Source organism: Balaenoptera ricei, chromosome 4 (genome assembly GCF_028023285.1).
Source record: "Balaenoptera ricei isolate mBalRic1 chromosome 4, mBalRic1.hap2, whole genome shotgun sequence".
Classification (NCBI taxonomy): Eukaryota; Metazoa; Chordata; class Mammalia; order Artiodactyla; family Balaenopteridae; genus Balaenoptera; species Balaenoptera ricei.
The window spans coordinates 57,444,471-57,462,662 of NC_082642.1; the positions used below are offsets into that span (position 1 = coordinate 57,444,471).

At 42.1% G+C, this 18,192-nt stretch overlaps 2 protein-coding genes and 1 long non-coding RNA gene across 8 annotated transcripts in view; 2 read left to right on the forward strand and 1 right to left on the reverse strand.

The window, feature by feature from the left end:
* Window positions 1-9,949, reverse strand: part of B3GALNT1 (beta-1,3-N-acetylgalactosaminyltransferase 1 (globoside blood group)) — a 32,366-nt gene extending 22,417 nt beyond the window's left edge. For 2 of the 6 annotated variants that reach the window (XM_059920476.1, XM_059920475.1), the window contains exons 1-3: window positions 9,578-9,949; window positions 8,563-8,642; window positions 8,053-8,141 (exon numbers count right to left, since the gene is read on the reverse strand). The gene's annotated coding sequence lies outside the window, so the exon portion shown is untranslated. Of the gene's footprint in view, window positions 1-4,594; window positions 4,613-8,052; window positions 8,142-8,562; window positions 8,643-9,317; window positions 9,444-9,577 lie in introns of those variants that run through there. The other 4 variants (XM_059920479.1, XM_059920477.1, XM_059920478.1 and 1 more) reach the window with 4 other exon arrangements.
* Window positions 9,505-18,192, forward strand: part of NMD3 (NMD3 ribosome export adaptor) — a 138,056-nt gene continuing 129,368 nt past the window's right edge. The window contains exon 1 of the mRNA XM_059920473.1: window positions 9,505-9,857. Coding sequence (XP_059776456.1) covers window positions 9,841-9,857 — 17 coding nt within the window. The 5' untranslated portion in view covers window positions 9,505-9,840. The remainder of the gene's footprint in view (window positions 9,858-18,192) is intronic.
* The window catches only part of LOC132364624 (uncharacterized), a 97,861-nt gene continuing 89,564 nt past the window's right edge, over window positions 9,896-18,192 (forward strand). The window contains exon 1 of the long non-coding RNA XR_009502853.1: window positions 9,896-9,969. This is a non-coding gene — a long non-coding RNA (uncharacterized LOC132364624). The remainder of the gene's footprint in view (window positions 9,970-18,192) is intronic.

The window sequence follows — 18,192 nt, forward strand, 5'->3', positions numbered from 1 at the left end:
ATCCCGCATGCCGTGGAGCAACTAAGCCCGTGCGCCACAACTACTGAGCCTGCGTTCTAGAGCCTGTGAGCCACAACTACTGAAGCCCGTGCCCCTAGAGCCCGTTCTCTGCTACAAGAGAAGCCACCGCAATGAGAAGCGCGCGTACCACAACGAGGACCAAACGCAGCCAAAAATAAAATAAAATAAATAAATTTATTTAAAAAATACATATCCTTGAAGAAAATTTCCCTAGTAATACCCTCTCAAACTGAACACATTAATTCATAAACAAAGCAATATAAAATTCTGTCATTCTTACCTCCTCCAATTATATTAGAAACAGACAGAACCAGTGATGTCTGACCACTACTTCTCCCTTCCCTTTTCTTTCTTAAGCCAGTGGTTCTCAAACTTTATTGCATATTATCATCTCTTGGAGAACTGTTATTATTATTACATCCACTGTATGCTCTCTCTAACTTACTCTTTTTTTTTTTTTAATTTGGAAACCATTTATTTATTTGCTTGTTTGTTTGTTTTTGGCTGCACCACACGGCATGTGGGGGCTTAATTCCCTGACCAGGGATCGAACCCACACCCCCTGCTGTGGAAGCACAGAGTCTTTTTTTTTTTTTTTTTTTTTTTATTTTTATTTTTTTTTATTTTTATTTTTATTTTATTTATTTTATTTTTTTTTTATTTTTTATTTTTTATAGCTACTTTATTTATTTATTTTATTTTTGGCTGTGTTGGGTCTTAGGTTCGGGAAGCACAGAGTCTTAACCACTGGACCGCCAGGGAACTCCCCTTACTTTTATTTTCTTAATTTGTTCCATTTACAAACCCTGCTGTTAGCTCCTGATGTCTCTTACATGACGCTCTATGCTTTATGACACATTTAAACATGCAAATAAATCCTAGTTGATCCATCTTCCCCCTGCAAATCAGTAGGCCTTCTTTTAGAGGCTTGGATTATGTTTCCTATAGCATCTTAAAGTTCCTAATGTTCTGCTACCACGCACACAGAAGCCATGGAACTACTAATAGGTCCATGATGCCAAATATGGACCTTTTGGTTCTTCCTTCATACACATGCTTCAGTCTCCTATGATCCTCCCCCCTGCCCCACAGTCTTCCTACAACTGGGGATGGTGTGCACTGTCCAAAGTCCTACAGTAGGTACTTCTAGCAACTGGAGGAGAACTACAAAATACATGAACCTTTCCAAACTGAGGTATGAGATATTTAAGAGGCATCAAGCTACTTTAAGGATTAAGCATATTTGATAAGACTTACATTTCTTCTTACTTGGAAGCACACAGTTGGAAGTATAATAGGGAATCCAATTTTATTTACTGAAAGAATGAACTGCAACCACTACATGTGCATAATCTAATAATGCTTAAAAATGAAACATTCTTTACTCTGTCGGGGCGAACAAAGTTAATGTCAAAAAGAACTTGCTTTCAGGCTTCCCTGGTGGCGCAGTGGTTGAGAATCTGCCTGCCAATGCACGGGACACGGGTTCGAGCCCCGGTCTGGGAAGATCCCACATGCCACGGAGCAACTAGGCCTGTGAGCCACAACTACTGAGCCTGCGTGTCTGGAGCCTGTGCTCCGCAACAAGAGAGGCCGCGATGGTGAGAGGCCCAAGCACCGCGATGAAGAGTGAACTGCTTGCCGCAAGTAGAGAAAGCCCTCACACAGAAATGAAGACCCAACACAGCCATAAATAATAAATAAATAAATAAATAAATAAATAAATAAATAAAATAAAATAAAATAAAATAAAAGAACTTGCTTTCTATCTTACCTAACTTCTTCATACTCCCCTCTCTCCATAACTGCAGCAACAGCACCTGCCTGGTCCTGGCACTATAGTAAGTGCTTTGGAGACCTGCTCCTTAGTCAGGGGCTCACAGGCAGCAGAGCAGGGCTGGAAATCCAGGTGTCCTCACCCCATAAGTGAGGTCTGGAACCTCTGCAGTACAAGGCATCCTTCCTGACTTGTTTTTATGACTCTAGTCTGATGTCTTCATACTTTCCTCCATGTAGTGAAGCACCTCTGTTCTTCCCCAGGCATAAAGAGTTGACAAAGCTAAACCAGAAACTTAAAAGAAGGGAAATCCTAAATGCAAACACAGTTCAATCTCCGAGCAAATCATGCTCAGCTCTTTCTAATTCTCACCCAAACAATTTTCAACAAGTCTCTTCCAAGTACACTTTTCAGAAATGGCGGAATTGCTGAGGGGGAATAATGTTAGTGAGTTTATATTCCAAATAACTGTGAGTAAGTTCCCACACTTACGTAAACATTACTGAACACTTCGACACAGAAGCAGTGACCATCAGGAACCAGCAGAGTCACTAAGAAAACTTCGTCTGACTAACCTCATTTCCATATTCAAAAGGGTTCCTTGACCAGAAGATCAAGGGAAGCCTCAGATAACACACAAGAATGAAGCTTCTCTGAAGAAGGCAGGGTCCCTCTGAACCAAATGGAAAAAGCTGAGTCCAGTGGCAGCGCCTAGATGGTTCAAAATCGGCTGATCCATCTTGGCCAGTGGATTTTTCACAGCCAGTCTTTTGTTCAACACACGCCTCTTGGGCTCAAGCTAGACTGTGACAATACAGTATCGACCAAAACAGCCAAAGACCTGTCCTCCCACTTATGTCTAAGGCTGTTAGAGCATCTCTGTCAACCTGGGAGAAAATCTCTAGGGTTTAATCACAGGCCTATCTTTAGCCTTTTCCTGTTTAATATTCCTTATCAAAGACACATGAATATGGGTTTATTCAATTTTGAAGGCAAGATAAAGCAGGAAAAAATAGCAAATTCATTAGAAGATATAATTGCAACCTAAAAAGCTTTCAACAGGTTAGAATAGAGCCAAAGCAAGGTGAAATCTGATGGGAAAAAATTTACTGTCCTATATCACAGTTCAAAAAACCAACTGCGTAAGAGAGGATGGGAGACCATTTTAACACCCGTCTAAGTTAGGAAGACCTAAAGGTTTTAGTTGAGTATGAATTCAGTACGAAGAAAGGTGATGTTATAAAGGAATAACTGGAGAGTCAGGAAACAAGGGTTCTAGTTCCAGTGGCTGGGGGAGGGGGCAAGTTATTGAATTTAGGGAGTTGCTTCTCTCATCAGAGCCTTTAAGGGACTGGGCCAGGATACCTCTCAGATCCCATCTAGCTCCACCAGAACAAAGACAATGCTCACTTCTGTACACTGCTGTGTCCCCAGCACCTAGCACGGAAAGCATTCCCCAGGAGCTTGTAAATGAATGGCAGTGCTAACAGAAATCCTACATCCTAGTACCATAATGTGTCTCCCTCCCCCAGCACACACACTAAAACCCCTAATGCACTCTTGGGTTCAAGAAAGAGAAAGGAGTCTGGGCAAAAGGGGTCATAAACCCATAGCCACATGTATGTTCCATTTTAAAAGGATCATCGACAAGTTAGAGTTATAGTTGAGAGGAAGGTTAAGGGTTTGGTTTCTCAACTCCCATAATAATTGGATGAAGTAGTGGTTGAAGGAACTGAGGAATGTTCTGTTCCGGGGAAAACAAAAGCTTAAAAGGGCCGTGGTAGATGCTTTCAGATATTTTGAACAATACGTCAGTGTAACTCCAGAAGGCAAATGGAAGCCCAAAGATAAAAATCAGTGGGGGACTTCCCTGGTGGCACAGTGGTTAAGAATCCTCCTGCCAATGCAGGGGACACAGGTTCGAGCCCTGGTCCCGGAAGATCCCACATGCCGCAGAGCAACTAAGCCCGTGCGCCACAACTACTGAGCCAGCGCTCTAGAGCCCGCGAACCACGACTACTGAGCCCACACGCCACAACTACTGAAGCCCGTGTGCCTAGAGCCCGTGCTCCGCAACAAGAGAAGCCACTGCAATGAGAAGCCTGTGCACTGCAACGAAGAGTAGACCCCGCTCACCGCGACTAGAGAAAGCCTGCGTGCAGCAATGAAGACCCAACGCGGGCAAAAAAAAAAAAAAAAGAAAAAAAAAATTAGTGGGAAGGTTCAGTAAAGATTACTAGAATGGGCTGCTCCTCACCAACAGAAATCTTCAAGCAGCTGGCAGGAATGTTATGAAGGTTAATTCCTCACTGAGTTTTAAGTTATTTTAGATAACTTCTAAGGTCCCTTCCAACTCCAAGATTCCATGACTTTGTTATTCATGTTTAAAATGTAGTATACAGAAAAGGGTTGGGACTCCCATGGTGGTCCAGCGGTTAAGAATCCGCCTTCCAATGCAGGGAACGCCGGTTCGATCCCTGGTCGGGGAACTAAGACCCCACATGCCGCGGGGCAGCTAAGCCCGTGCGCTCTAGAGCCCACGCACCACACCTAGAGAGGAGCCTGAGTGTTGCAACAAAGATCCTGCAACTAAGACCGAATGCAGCCAAATAAATAAATAAATATATTTTTTAAAAACCTTTAAAAAGAAAAGGTTTCATTTTGCATAAAATTTTAAAACTGTTCCATTTTTAAGAATGAATCTGAAGTACTCAATGAGTTTAAGAAAACCCCCCATATGAAGCATAACTCTCTGTGGTTGTTACACAGTTTTAGGTAGACAGTGAGTATAAATACCTAATGCTCTATTATTTCCCCATTCTGTCCTTGCATCCCCTGCTGGTTGCAGTGATACCACCTTCAGATATTCTGAGATGTATGGGAGAATGCCCTTCATTCTAGCCTCATTAAAATGGAAACCTCCAGCCTCTTGCATGTTGAGGTAGAAGACACCTGGGTTTTTAAAAACATATTTTAAAAACACATATCATATACCGTTTGTAAACAAAGTATTTTATTGTAGGAATAACAATATATGGGAACACAGCGCTCTGCAACCATGGGCTCCACTAACTTTGGATCAAAAATATTCAAAAAAAAAAATCCCAGAACGTTCCAAAATGCAGAACTTCAGTTTGCCATGTGTGCTGGCAACTATTTACATATCATTTACATTGTATTTACAACTAACATAACTAAACGTTATGTTTTACATAACATTTACATTACATTAGGTATTATAAGTAACCTAGAGATGAGTTAAAGTATATGAAGGATGTGCATGGATTATATGTAAATACCATGCCATTTTGGGGACTTGAGATGGATTTTGGTATCTGAGGGAGTCCTAGAACCAATCCCCTGCAGATACTGAGGACAACTGTATTTTATAGATTTCTGGGCTTGTGGCATGAGAAAGACTGAGAAAGATGAGGAGCAGCCCAAAGTAGTAGAACCTGACAAGGAAAATTCACTCAAGATTTTCTCTTTGCTTCTGCCTTATCTGCACTTGTATCCAACACACACAAAAAAGGTACTCTTTGTAATTTGCAATACCTTAGAATTTTAAGCAGGGGTTTTTTTTTTTTAAGGTTAAGTGGACTCTTGGGCTTAAGTCTGTATCACTTGTACAGCAATTTACAAAGCACATTTCACAACATGGTAAAATAGGTATCACCATCTCATTTTTCAGAGACTGGTGCAGCCCAGATACAAGCAGACCTGGAACCCAAACTTAGGTTCAACTCCAAATGCTGTGCTCCTTCTCCAGAGCACAGTGCCTGTAGAAGAGCCCAACCTCACACCCAATCCCATAGCCTCTTGAGATTCCTGGGTAGGGAGCAAAGAGTACAACAAAAGTGGACACACTCTGCCCTGAGTGGTAGGCAGTATGAGGGAGCCATGTGACAGAGCAGCCTGTGGGAAGAAGCAACAGGATAACCGGGTTCAGAGAAGCTAGGAAAACTGGAGCAGAGCAAAGATGACACAAGTCAGGCAGAGTAGCGCCAAGGCTGTCTTGAGAGCTGAGCTGCCTGTCTCTGTTTTGCTACAAACAGCTGTACTCATTGGAGGAAGAGGACAGCGCAAGCTGCTCTAGTTAACACTTCTTCCCGTTGTTGCCCTAGGTGAGGAGTATTACAGATCTTTGTCATTCTTGTCTGTCAAGCTAAGTTACTGTTTCCCCTGTCCTTAGCTATTTGAATGTATTTCATTCATTCATTCGATATGCCGGACCTGTGTTACAGGCTAGGCTGCCTGGCCCTCAAGCTGCTGACACGATGCAGAGCGTGGAGGAAGGTTCATGACTCCAAGTTGTAGACTGAACATTATGAGCAAAGCCCACCTGGAGAAGATGGAGGGACACCCCCCCACCCCCAGCTCAAATGTCTCCAAACCTGTGGCCACCATTCATGACAAGGTGCTGAGTTGGCACTCTCAGAATGTGTAGATGCCCCTCAAAAGTGCAAATTATACAAATTATATCAGTTTAGAGAATGAAACTATTTAATACTGAGATAAGAGTTGATTATAATTTTTTCTCTCAGCAAGTGGGTAACTCCATTCTTGAAAACAAATTCTGTTACCGAAATAATAGCCAAATATAGCTCCAGATAAGAGACATGGTTGGAGCCCTCACTGTCATGCTGGTAGTAGGTGGTTGCAGACTTGTGAAATGTTTAACAGGAGCAGTACTTCCTTAATTCAAACTTAAAAGAGTCTACTTAAAGCGCACTGCTTTGGAGGTTAGCAGAAATCTGTGTTCTAGGAGTGGGCAAACTTTTTAAAAATAAAAGGCCAAATGACAAATATTTTCTCTGTGGGCCACATGGTCTCTATCCCAGCTACCTGATTCTGCCTTTGTAGCGAAAATGGAGCCGTAGACATTATTAAACATATAGATGTGACTGTGCTCCAATAATACCATTTTCAAAATAGGCTGCTGGTCTGAAAGTGTTTGTCTAGCCCCATGAAATGGCATCTCAGAACAGCAACAAAACCTCCTAAGATCTCTCTTCTCTGTTTCTTCATTACCCCAGAAGGCTATGTTACTGAAAAGGGGATCCTAGTGCTCGTAACATGTTCCCTACATGAAATGGTTCCTGGAGGGTAGAAGGGCTGAGAAGTATTAAACTAGGCTGTGGATGCTATAAGGGGACAACAAAAGGCCTTGGCTTCCTGACTAACTACCTGTGTCAGGGTCAGATCCACACACAATGAGAAACAATCTACTCTAGCTCTGTTTTTTATTCCTTAATTTCTCAGTTTCAAGGGGTGCAAGTTACACCCCTGGCCAAATCTTCTATCCTGTAGCCTCTCAGGGTCCCACACTACAGACTGTTCTGTGGCTTCATCTCCTCCTCATCTAGACATGCCCCCTACAAGTTGCTTCTAACTTATACCATCGCCTTCCCTTCTCTTCTAATTCACAATGTATCAAAAGCTGCGGTTGCAAAAGCAAATCGACATAGTCGATTTAGTCGACATAGTCCAAAAAAAGATATCTGCCAAAGAACCTGCTGTTAAATGAACTGCAACTTTTGAATTTACCTGTTGTGCCAGGTCTTTTAAGAGCATCCTGTTTGACCCTCCAGTTTTGACCTCATTCATGAAGCTGTAGTGTGTTTATCTACTACACAGTGAGCAGGGATGAGCAATGATAGCTGTTTTCTGATGCAACAGAAAAGCGTATTTGGCCTGGACATTTTATGGTTGCAGAAGGAATAAAGGCATTTCCTAAAATGGGATTCTACCTGTATCATCCAATGGTGGACAGAACAGAGCTGGAGACTGGGCACAGAGACAAGGCAAATCATTTGAAAGGGAAGGAAAAGAGAGAAAAGTAACCACTGGAGTATTTTCTTAGGGATAAAGAGAATTGAGTCTGATCTTGAGTTGAATATGACCACTAAAATAAGTTTATATAGTTAAGTTTTCCTGAGATACCATGGTATTTTAATAATGATTCAATTAAAAAATATATATGTAAAATATATATTATATATATTATATAATAATTATAATTATTATAATTATAATATAATTATAATAGGTTATAATATGATATATATAACCTAAAATGGTTTAATTGAGCTTAACTCTTCCAACTCCTCAAATCCTTTAGGGAAAGAAATATACTAGAATATACAACAAAACTTGTAGCTGCATAAATGATCCTTAAAATCTTATAAAGGAGACTATTATGGTCAATCTTAACCGATAAGGATAATTTCTCAATTAAAATAAGAGGAACTTACCTGTAGCATTTCAGATGAGACTAAAGCACTAGCTGAAGTTTTTTGTTTTCCGTATTCCATGCTTTAATTAAAAGATTTGCCGTGCACTACTGAACAGAAGAACAGAAAAAGAATATATCTCAGTCATAACAACATTGGGTATGAGATATCTAAAATTAATGTTCTATATCTAGCAAGCTGCTATAGGAGCAAACCATTATATATCAACATTCTTTTCATTTTTGGAAAAGCTGTGATCCTCTCTTCTTCCTCCTTGCTCTCAAATCACTTCATTCATCTCATGTGGAATTATACTTGGCCACTGTCTTGGTAACAGGCTTTATTTTCAGGACTGGAATTACCCAACAACCATTCATTTGAATGAACTTTCTAGTCAGGAGAAAAAAAAAAAAAAGTCTTAAACTCTTATTTCTAAATAGTAAATAGTTCCCTTCTCTACACTGATACAGGTTCAATGTATGCTTTTATCAGGCATCAACACATTCTGAGAGCACAAAATCAGCTCCCTACCTCTGTCTAAGCCGCCTGGGGAAAGCTAAAACACAAAGCTGTTCCCAGTTGAAGACTGCAAACTCAAATCTTCCTTACCTCTGAAAACAGAAAAAAAGACATGGTTTGGTAATTTGTTCCTTACTGATAGGTTTACCTGACAAAGCAGTCACCTCCTAAACGCTGGTACTATGTGCAAAACACATGAAGGAAAGAAAACCATCTCTGCTTTGCACATTCTCCTTCCTAGAACACTGGAAGAGAGAGAAGGAACACGGAATGCCACTCGTGCTTGTGCTGGCATCCTTCCCTATTGCTTGAAAAGTGAGGCTCCACTGCACCTTAAAAGATTTCCTTTAAAATGCCTGTATGCTTGCTAAGACCCCTTTTAAAAATCATGTAGCCCTAGCCTCTTCGGGTGTCCTCCTCTCTCTGCCCAATTCGCCCATTCTCCTCCTTAGGTCCATATTCCTCCCAACCCCTCCCCAGGAGGAACAAGCCTCCCACAGTTCGGCTGCTGGGCCCTTCCCTAACTCCTCGTCAATGCTTCACTCCAGGCCTGCCTGGGGAATCCGACACCGAATCCCCGTCCCCGTCCGCTCCCCCGCCGACCCGGCCAACTTGCTTCGTGCTGCTCCCCGAGGCGACGGGAAGGAGGTGGGCTGCGCGCTGGGATAGAGCAGGGCGTACAGCGTGCTCCTCGCAGCCTCGGCCTGGCCCTACCACGCACCCCGGCGCTCCTCGGTGTCGCCCGCGGCCCCACCTCCCGCGCTCACCCGGTCGGGGAGCGGATAGTTGCGGAGGCCCAAGACCCTGGGCGCGGCCGCTCGCGGCTCAACCCCGGCCGCGCCCGGGAGAGGGCCGGAGGAGTGGGCGGCGCCGCCCTGCCCGCTTCCCGGCCCAGCCGCCCGGGCCTCGGTGTCCCGGAGGAGGGCGCGTCGCGAGCGGAGCAGGTCCCAGCGCCACGCCCGCCACCCAGGCCGGGGGCCTCCGAGGGCTCCGCGCCACCCCAGCACCCACCCCTGACCACACTCACCTCCCGCGCGGCGCGTACCGTGCTCCGACGTGGTCGGATGGCCGAAGCTCCCGCCCCGCGCGCACACGCAGCCTTCCCGCAGCCGCACGCGCGGCCGGGCGCGCGCAGACCACGCGCCGGGCCCGGAGCTCCTTACTCGTCCTCTCGCTCGCACGCACGCACGCGCGGGCCCTGAGCCCCCAGGAGGGCGGCGTCGCGCGGCCCCAAGGCCTCCGCGCTGATCCGGGCGCGACCTCTGGATTCTCGGCGTCACCTTGCATTCCATGCACCGCGGTGCTAGGTAGGCATTTTACATTTGAGCCTGGCAGCGGTTAGTCGATGGGCTGACCCCGGGAAGGATTTCTGTTTAAGACTTGCTTCTCTTTGCCCGGCTTGCCCTGTTTTCAAGTTGCGTAAGTGCTCGGCCTCGAGGCAGTGCGGGAGGGATTTACTTTTTAAGATCCGCACAGAGCTATGAAGGGAAGAAGGCACCTTGGGAAGTTCTTTGCTTTCGCAGAAGAAATGCGCGTTTTCCATATAGAATCAACAGAAAAAGAAGGCTGGGGATAGTCGGGGTTACAATGGTCTGGGGTGTGAACAGGAGTCCTGGGAGTCGCATGCTCTCGAGAAATGCCTCTCGAAACTCTCCTTTGGTCTGGAGAATTCAAAGAAGGTCTGTCCCACCCTGAGTTGTCACTAACTGTTGCTTCTTGGGAGGAATGGAGAAGCTTTGAGGCGCGGGAGCTGAGTGTGCTGTATGGGCTCTGGTTGTACCGGCCTCTGGGTGGAGGTTGTTGAATTAATTCAGAGATAGTATTTACTCTCCTCTCTCGGCAACCCTGACACAGTGCCATCCGAAAACAGTTCCCCATTCTGGCCGCTTGTCTGTGGCACAGTGAACAGGTCGGCTGCGGCATCACGGTGTGAAAAGTCGAAAGAATAGTTAAGTGAACAACCATGTACGTTCCTCCGAGAATGAATAACTCAACATTTTGCGGTAACTGCTTTCTTTCTCTCTCGCCTAAGTAAAGACAAAGACATTCTCCTATGCAACCACATAAGAAACTAAATTACATCTAAGAAACTTAATAATTTAACATCACCTAATATCCAGCCCATATGCAAATTTCTCCAGTTACCAAAAAAAGTCATATATTGGTTTTGTAGAAAGATAGTCCCATGGCGTCCAGTTCTTATTTAAGGGATACAATATCTTCTCTTACCAAATGGATAATAAGACAAATTTCAGGACTTTCTCTTTTGAGTTTCCTCTGTTTCCTGAATTGTCTATTTAATCTTTTTTTTTTATTGTTTTAAGCTCTTTCAAGTTAAAGACTTTTTTTTCGAATTTGTGTGGATCTCTGCCTGACATTTACATTAAAGACTGCTGCTAGTCAAAAGAAAAAAAGAAAAAAGAAAGAGAGTCCTGTGAAGATTCATGCATTGTATTTGTTGTTATGGTTTTCTCTTTTAATGCGGAGCAATCCTCCACCTGTTTTGTTTTTGTGGTGTTAACTTTTTGAAGAGTCTAGGCCAGTTATTTGGCAGAGGGTTCTACTTTCACAATTTGTCTGACCTTGTTTTCCTCCTGATGTCATTGAATTTTTTTCTCTAGATCCCATATTTCCTGTAAGCTCAAAGGAAGGTTGAGAGGTCTGACTAGATGGCAAGAATCCTTCTAAGATGGCACACTTTATGAGGTGCTCTTATTGTTTTCCATCAGCAAGAACATAATAATAAATATTAGACCCCTTTTATTTTTATATGCATAATATTAGGTTGTCCCAGTATCAATGGTCACTGAAATCTGAAGTGTTCTCCAGATTTCTCTTTTAAACTCCATTTTCTTTTTTGTGGTTAATAGGTAATCTGTGGGGTGGAGACTTTGGATCTGTTTGGAGGAGAAAGTCTTAGATCCCTGCAAGGAGGACATGGGTTACAAATTCATTCACCTAGGTGGATAGAGTAATCATCTGGATCATTCTGGTACCTAGTGTTAGGTGCTTCATTGAATTAGGTACTAGCTTCATTCAAAGAACAGTAAAACTCTGGACTCTGTGGAGTTTGGACCACTTTAGGGTTCCTGTGGATAATTCTGGTAAAGGCAGTGATACTTTCTACAAGGTCTTGTGATGTATGTTTTAAGAAGGCTTGATAAAATCCAGGAGGAGTTTCCTATATTTAACTGGGCATACCTGAACTAAACTCCCAGTTCCATTCTAACAACAGAAACAAATCAAGAATATGTAATACTGTGTGTAAACTCGGTCTGTGATCACCTGGTCTCTGGCTCATATCAAACATCTGGGGGTGTGAGCTCATCCATTTAAGCTTATAAGCTCCACTGGGTGAGATCTACGTCAAGTTTACTCTGTATAACAGTGACCACTTCACCTCCCACAAGAGAACTCTCAAAGGGCATCTTCTATTCCACAGACAAATGTAGGGTTCTAAACAGAGCCTGTATCTCCACTTTTACAATTTTTAGTGAGTCAGAGTAAGTGGATCATATCAATGGTTTTTGTTTGCATCAGCAAATTAGTGTCTGCTCATGCCTCTGCCAGTTGATCTGAATTTCATCAGAGTCAGCTTTCTAAAAGTCCAAGGCAAAAGCTGCAAGGCAGAAGCTAGACTTGAAAGTTATGTTGCATCATTTTTGTGACATTTTATTGGTCAATAGCAAGCATAGGACTGTTCAAGATTCAAGGGGAGGGGATCAGACAAGGCATGAACACCAGGAGATGAGGCTCACTGTGGAGTGGAGAGGGAACATATTTGGAAAGGAGCTACCACACTGCTCTAGGCCAAATGCAAACTTAGATGTGTAGTATTGATCGTAGTGGTGCTTTGCTCAAAATCAGGTGGGTCTGGATCATCTATTTAACTTCAAGCCTCGTCATAATCACCCATCCCCAATTGTGATCTATAGATTTACATCAAGACTATAAATATGGGCCCCCATTCCTTTTTTGTTAAATTTAATTAATTAATTATTTAAGTTTGGCTGCGTTGGGTCTTCGTTGCTACGCACGGGCTTTCTCTAGTTGCGTCAAGCGGGGGCTACTCTTCGTTGCGGTGTGTGGGCTTCTCATTGCGGTGGCTTCTCTTGTTGCGGAACACGGGCTCTAGATGCGTGGGCTCAGTAGTTGTGGCTCGTGGGCTCTAGGGCGCAGGCTCAGTAGTTGTGGTGCACGGGCTTAGTTGCTCTGCGGCATGTGGGATCTTCCCGGACCAGGGCTCGAACCTTTGTCCCCTGCATTGGCAGGCGGATTCTTAACCACTGTGCCACCTGGGAAGTACCCCCCCTCCATTTCATTTTGTTTACAGATTTCTTGGTTCAACTGCTTCTCCCTTACAAATGCGTTGTTTTTTTGGTTTTTTTCCCCCTACAGGAAGGAGAAAGAATAGGGGCATGAAATGTACATTTTAAAATTATTTATGGTAATTTGGAGGTTCTCTGAAAATAACAGAGGTGGAAATAGGAGTTAAAATGGGTGTACAACAAAACTATTTTTGGATAGTAGCAGTGTAAGTCTAGGCACTGGACTTCTTTGACACTGTGTAAATATCCAGATCTGAATCCCTGCTTGTGATTCTTTTTCTGGCTCCAGCCCTGGCAGATAGCTGTGCCCTTTGCAAAGGGTAAAGTGATTGCTACCTGCTGATGCCTTTTATCACAACCATGCTTCACCTCACCTTGGCTGACAGTTCACCTCACTAAGTAAAGGAAATCCGTTGGTAACAAAACTAGGAAGACTCCATTGCAAATAGAGTAATATATGGGAAAAAATAGACCTCTGTATTTGGAAGGATGCTTTAGGACACTGATAGTATATCTTACAAATTCTGTATTTTTATTTTGAAAAGTTATATTCCAATAACTGTTTTTAAAATGTTTTGAATGTCCCATGAATAATGAGTGGATATATGTGCTCATAGATGGCAAAACCTCCCTAGGATGCAAAACAGAGCCATGGACAGCAGACTAGGGGGAAGAAATCCTCTCAAGTGAAATGATTGAGAAGAAAAGGTCCAAAACCTTCAAGAGCTTATTTCCTTTGAGGCAGTTTCCTTGTTCCTTGTGTAGCATTTATTCAGCTTGTGATTCAGTTATCTATTGCATCTCAGATATTAAAAATATCCATTTAATATTTCTCACGATTCTGAGGGTTGGTTGGATGACTCCTCTGTGGTTTCGTGTGGGTTTACTCACACAGTTATATTCACTTATAACAGGGGCTGGTAAAAGTTTCTGTAAGGGGTGGTAGATCGTGCATATTTTAGGTTTTGTGTCTGTCGCATATTCTTCTTTGTTATTTATTGATTTTTTTTTTTTTTTTTTTTTTTTTTACAAACCTTTAAAAAGCAAAAGCTATTCTTAGCTCAAGGGCCCTACAAAGAAACAGGCTGAGGGCCAGATTTGGTCCGCAGGCTGTGGTTTGCCAGCCTCTGAACTGGAAAGTCAGCTAAGCTGAAGGTCAAAGGTGACCTCAGTTACATGTCTGGCACTTGGTGATGCCGTCCACTGAAGGCCATGATTCTCCTTCTGGAGAATCTTCAGGGCTTCTCGTCCTCCAGGGGCTCCATTGTCAGTCTGAGGGCAGCACCCAAGACAGTGGAGGTGGAAGCTGTCAGACTTGTTAAGGCATAGCTGGGGAATCACACAGGGTCACATATGCCACATTCTGTGGATCAGAGGAGACCACGAGGCCAACCCAGATTGAAGGAATGGACAAGAGACTCCCTGTCAGTGGGAGGAGCTGCCGATATCCTGGCCACAGCCAGCTTAACTAAGTGGAGGACTTCTGCTGTCTGCATCACCCAGGGAGATGGAGGGCTGATGCTGACCTTGATATTAGATTGGCTCTCAGAGCCTTAATCAGATAACTTCAGAAACTATGGATTTATGATCTCTGATGGCAGCCACTGTTCTTACTCTCCCTTTTGACCATATCACCCCAGACTGTTTCGAATTCTGTGAGCACTCACTCATTTCCCTCAGTACTAGTTTATAGGTGTCTCTGCTAAGAGATATCAGCTCCTTGAAGGAAGGACCATGCCCTACCACGCTGCCTTGCTGTGATATATCTTCAATAGATAGGTACGGAATTTAACTAAATAGCCTAACTGAGGTTTAACATCAGGTTATTTGCTTACTTCACAAAAACAAAACTAATTTAAGAATCTTGCACATTACCTCCAAATTCTGGAAGAACAGCATGCGTCAAAGAGTTACGTTTCACACCCAAATACTGTCTAATCAATCAGATAGTTAAACTTCCTAGCAGTTTTCCAAACATATAATCAAACGTTAGGAAGCAGTATGCTTAATGACAAGTTTGAACTAGCAATCAGCTTTAAGGACATATTACATTTTAACTTTAAATGTGTCTGCAGATGACAATCAAAATGTAGCAGCACAGGGAGCTCAGCTTGTTGCTCTGTGATGGCCTAGTTGGGTGGGATGGGAGTGCAGGCGGGGAGGTCCAAGAGGGAGGGGATGTGTACGCGTATGACTGATTCACTTCGCTGTGCGGCAGAAACTAACACAACATTGTGGAGCAATTATACTCCAATAAAAAAAATTAATAAGTGGAGGAAGGGAGAATGTTAAAAATCCAAACCCATTAAGAGTGAGGTTAAGGGGAGAAAAACAAATCCAATAAATATATGCTATCAAGTGAAAAAAAAAAAAAAAGTAACAGCGGTTTGGAATATATGCTGTGTATGTTCCAAGGCAGAAGTAATTCTGCAGAGGGTTTCTAATCTACAGTAAATGCTGCTACTAATTGCTTAGTTGAATTTTTTAATATGTGTTTTCTCCCAGATCTCATTGTAACTCCGTCTTCTTCCACTTGATGGAAAGCTTTGACAATTTATTATGTTTAGAAGCAGCTAGGGTGTATTTCTAATTGATGATTTGTTATCCTGTATTTCTTACTTGACTATCCACATTTTTCATTCTCTTCAGCATTTTCCTCCAGCATCTCCTGTCTCACTGAACTAGATGGATGGTGCTCCTTTTGTGCAAACGCAGACAGTATTTCAGTCCCTCCGCTGCTTCTTCCTTCCATCAGACCTCAGATACATACAGGACTGACGCTAGATAACATGTATATGGCACTTAAACATTAACAAAGTGTATTCACATATCTGTATCAGTTGATTATTAATACATCAGTCCTGTGGGACAGATGCTACCACTACCTTCATTTAGAAGGTAGGGAGACTGGTGAACAACTGTCCCAGAATACCTCAAGAATGTGTCAAGCCAACTTCAGTACCTTCCCATAAAATCTGTTTATTCTTCTGGATTCTAGATTTGGTTAAAGCAGCCCCATTTATCAGTCGCCCAAGTCTGACCCTCAATTCTTCCCTCTCCATTACTCCACATGTCCAGACAGTCACCAAGACCCTGTGGATTTTCTCTCTCTGAGACCCTGACCTTCTGATCCTCCACTCCCCGAAAAGCCTCACTTCTCACTTGGGTTTGTGTCAGAGCTTTCTGTCTGCTCCCCTGACTTCTGAGTTGCCTATCTAGTCCTTCACATTACCACGAGGGCTGTCTTCCTCAAACCCAGATCTTTCCATGCACTTCTGGTTTTAAATGGTCAGTGGTTCCCCACCGGGCACAGTCTAAAGGGTTACAAAGCTCATGAGACTGAGGAACTGAATTTTTAATTTTACTTAATTTAAATTAATGTAGCCGCTATACTGAACAATAAGGCTAAGTGGCCGCCATATTGAACAATGCAGATCTATATGAATCCCTTTTTGTCTGCCAAAACTCAGTTCAAACATGGCTCCGCCTAAGGACCAGCTACACAATTTGTGGAGCCCAGTGCAAAATGAAAATGCAGGGCCCCTTGTAAGAAATTATTAAGAATTTCAAAACAGCACCAGCAGAGCATTAAACAAAGCACAAGGCCCTTCTAAGTGCAGGGCCCTGTGTGACTACACAGTTCCCATGCTCATGCAAATGGGCAGTAGAAAAATTCACAAAGGGTATGAAGAAGCAATTTACAGAAGAGGAAATCTGCATGGCCAGTAAATATCTGAAAAGATGCACATTTTCATAGGAATCAAGGAAATGCAAATTAAAGCCACAATGAGATACAGTTTTATACCTACTCATTGCCAGAAATTTTAAAGTCCAATAATATTACGTTGTCAGGTAGTAATCACTGCTGATGATTGTATAAATCACTTATCTAATAAAATTGAAGATGTGCATATCCTGTAAACCAGCGGTTCCACTCTTAGATGTCTTCCCTGGAGAAACATGCACATGTGCACAGGAAGGTGTGTACAACAGTGTTTATGACAGCTTTCTTTTAACTGAGAGGCATCTGAAACAAACTAACATGCACAAATGGGAGGATTGATAAATAAATGCAGCATGTTTTAGGAAGAATTTCATGTAATAGTTAAAATGGATCGATTAGAGCTATACCTCTCAGCTTGGATAAATTTCAAAAATATAATGTTGATCAAAGAAAGCAAGTTCCAGAAAGGTGTTATTTATGAATATGTTTTACAAATGTGAAAAACATAATTATATTATTGTTTGTAAATATATATATGTATTGTAAATATAAATGTATTATAAATTTATATATGCATTATAAGTATATATGTCATATATGGTAAACATATATAACCAAAGCACAGGAGTGATCACCTGTAGTGAAGGGTAAGGGGACAGAGACTAGGGTGGCACAGGGCACTTCACTGAAGCTACAGTGATTTATTTCTTAAAAAATAATCACTTAACTGAAATACACACAGACACACAAAGAAAATAATGCAAGTAGTAGAAGAAAGTGTGAATGAATTGCTATATAACATAAGAAAGGGAAAACCCCACAAAATATGACTCAAAATGAAGAAGCAATAAAAGATTCATAAATGCATTTATACATAAGCTTTTAAAAGACCACTTTTCATGAGGAAAAACTATAAGCAAGTAAAAAATCCTGACAACTTGGAGAAAATATTTGTAATGTCTATCATTAGAGGGCTAATATTTCCCCCAATATTTCATTATGAACATTTTCAAACATGTAGCAAATTTGAAAAAATTTTGTAGAGAACATGCACCCTCTAGATCCTACCAGCAACATTTTACTGTATTGATACTTGCTTTATCATGTATGTAATTTATCTCTATCCATCTGTCAATCTATATTATTTTTTGTTGCATTTCAAAATAAATTGCAAACCGGTATATTGATGCATGTATATTATTAACCAGAATTCAGTATTTGTTTAAGGTGTTTCTTCTGATATAAAATTTAAATAGAATGAAATACACAAATCTTAATTGTACGTTCACTGATTTTTGACAGATACGTATACCTCTGTGACTTAAACCTCGACCCAGAAGGCTAATATTAGTAATATATAAAGAGCTCCTAAAAATTGAGAGAAAAATGCCAACAGTGCAATAGAAAAATGAGTAAAAAATATGAACAGGCAATTCCACAGAAAAAGAAATACAAATGGCCTTTAAACACATGAAAAGGTGCTCAGCCTGCCCATCGTAAGAGAAATATTTTACAATGAACAATCTGAAAAGGAAATTAAGAAAACAATTCCATTTGTAATAGCATCAAAAAGAATAAAAATACTTGGGA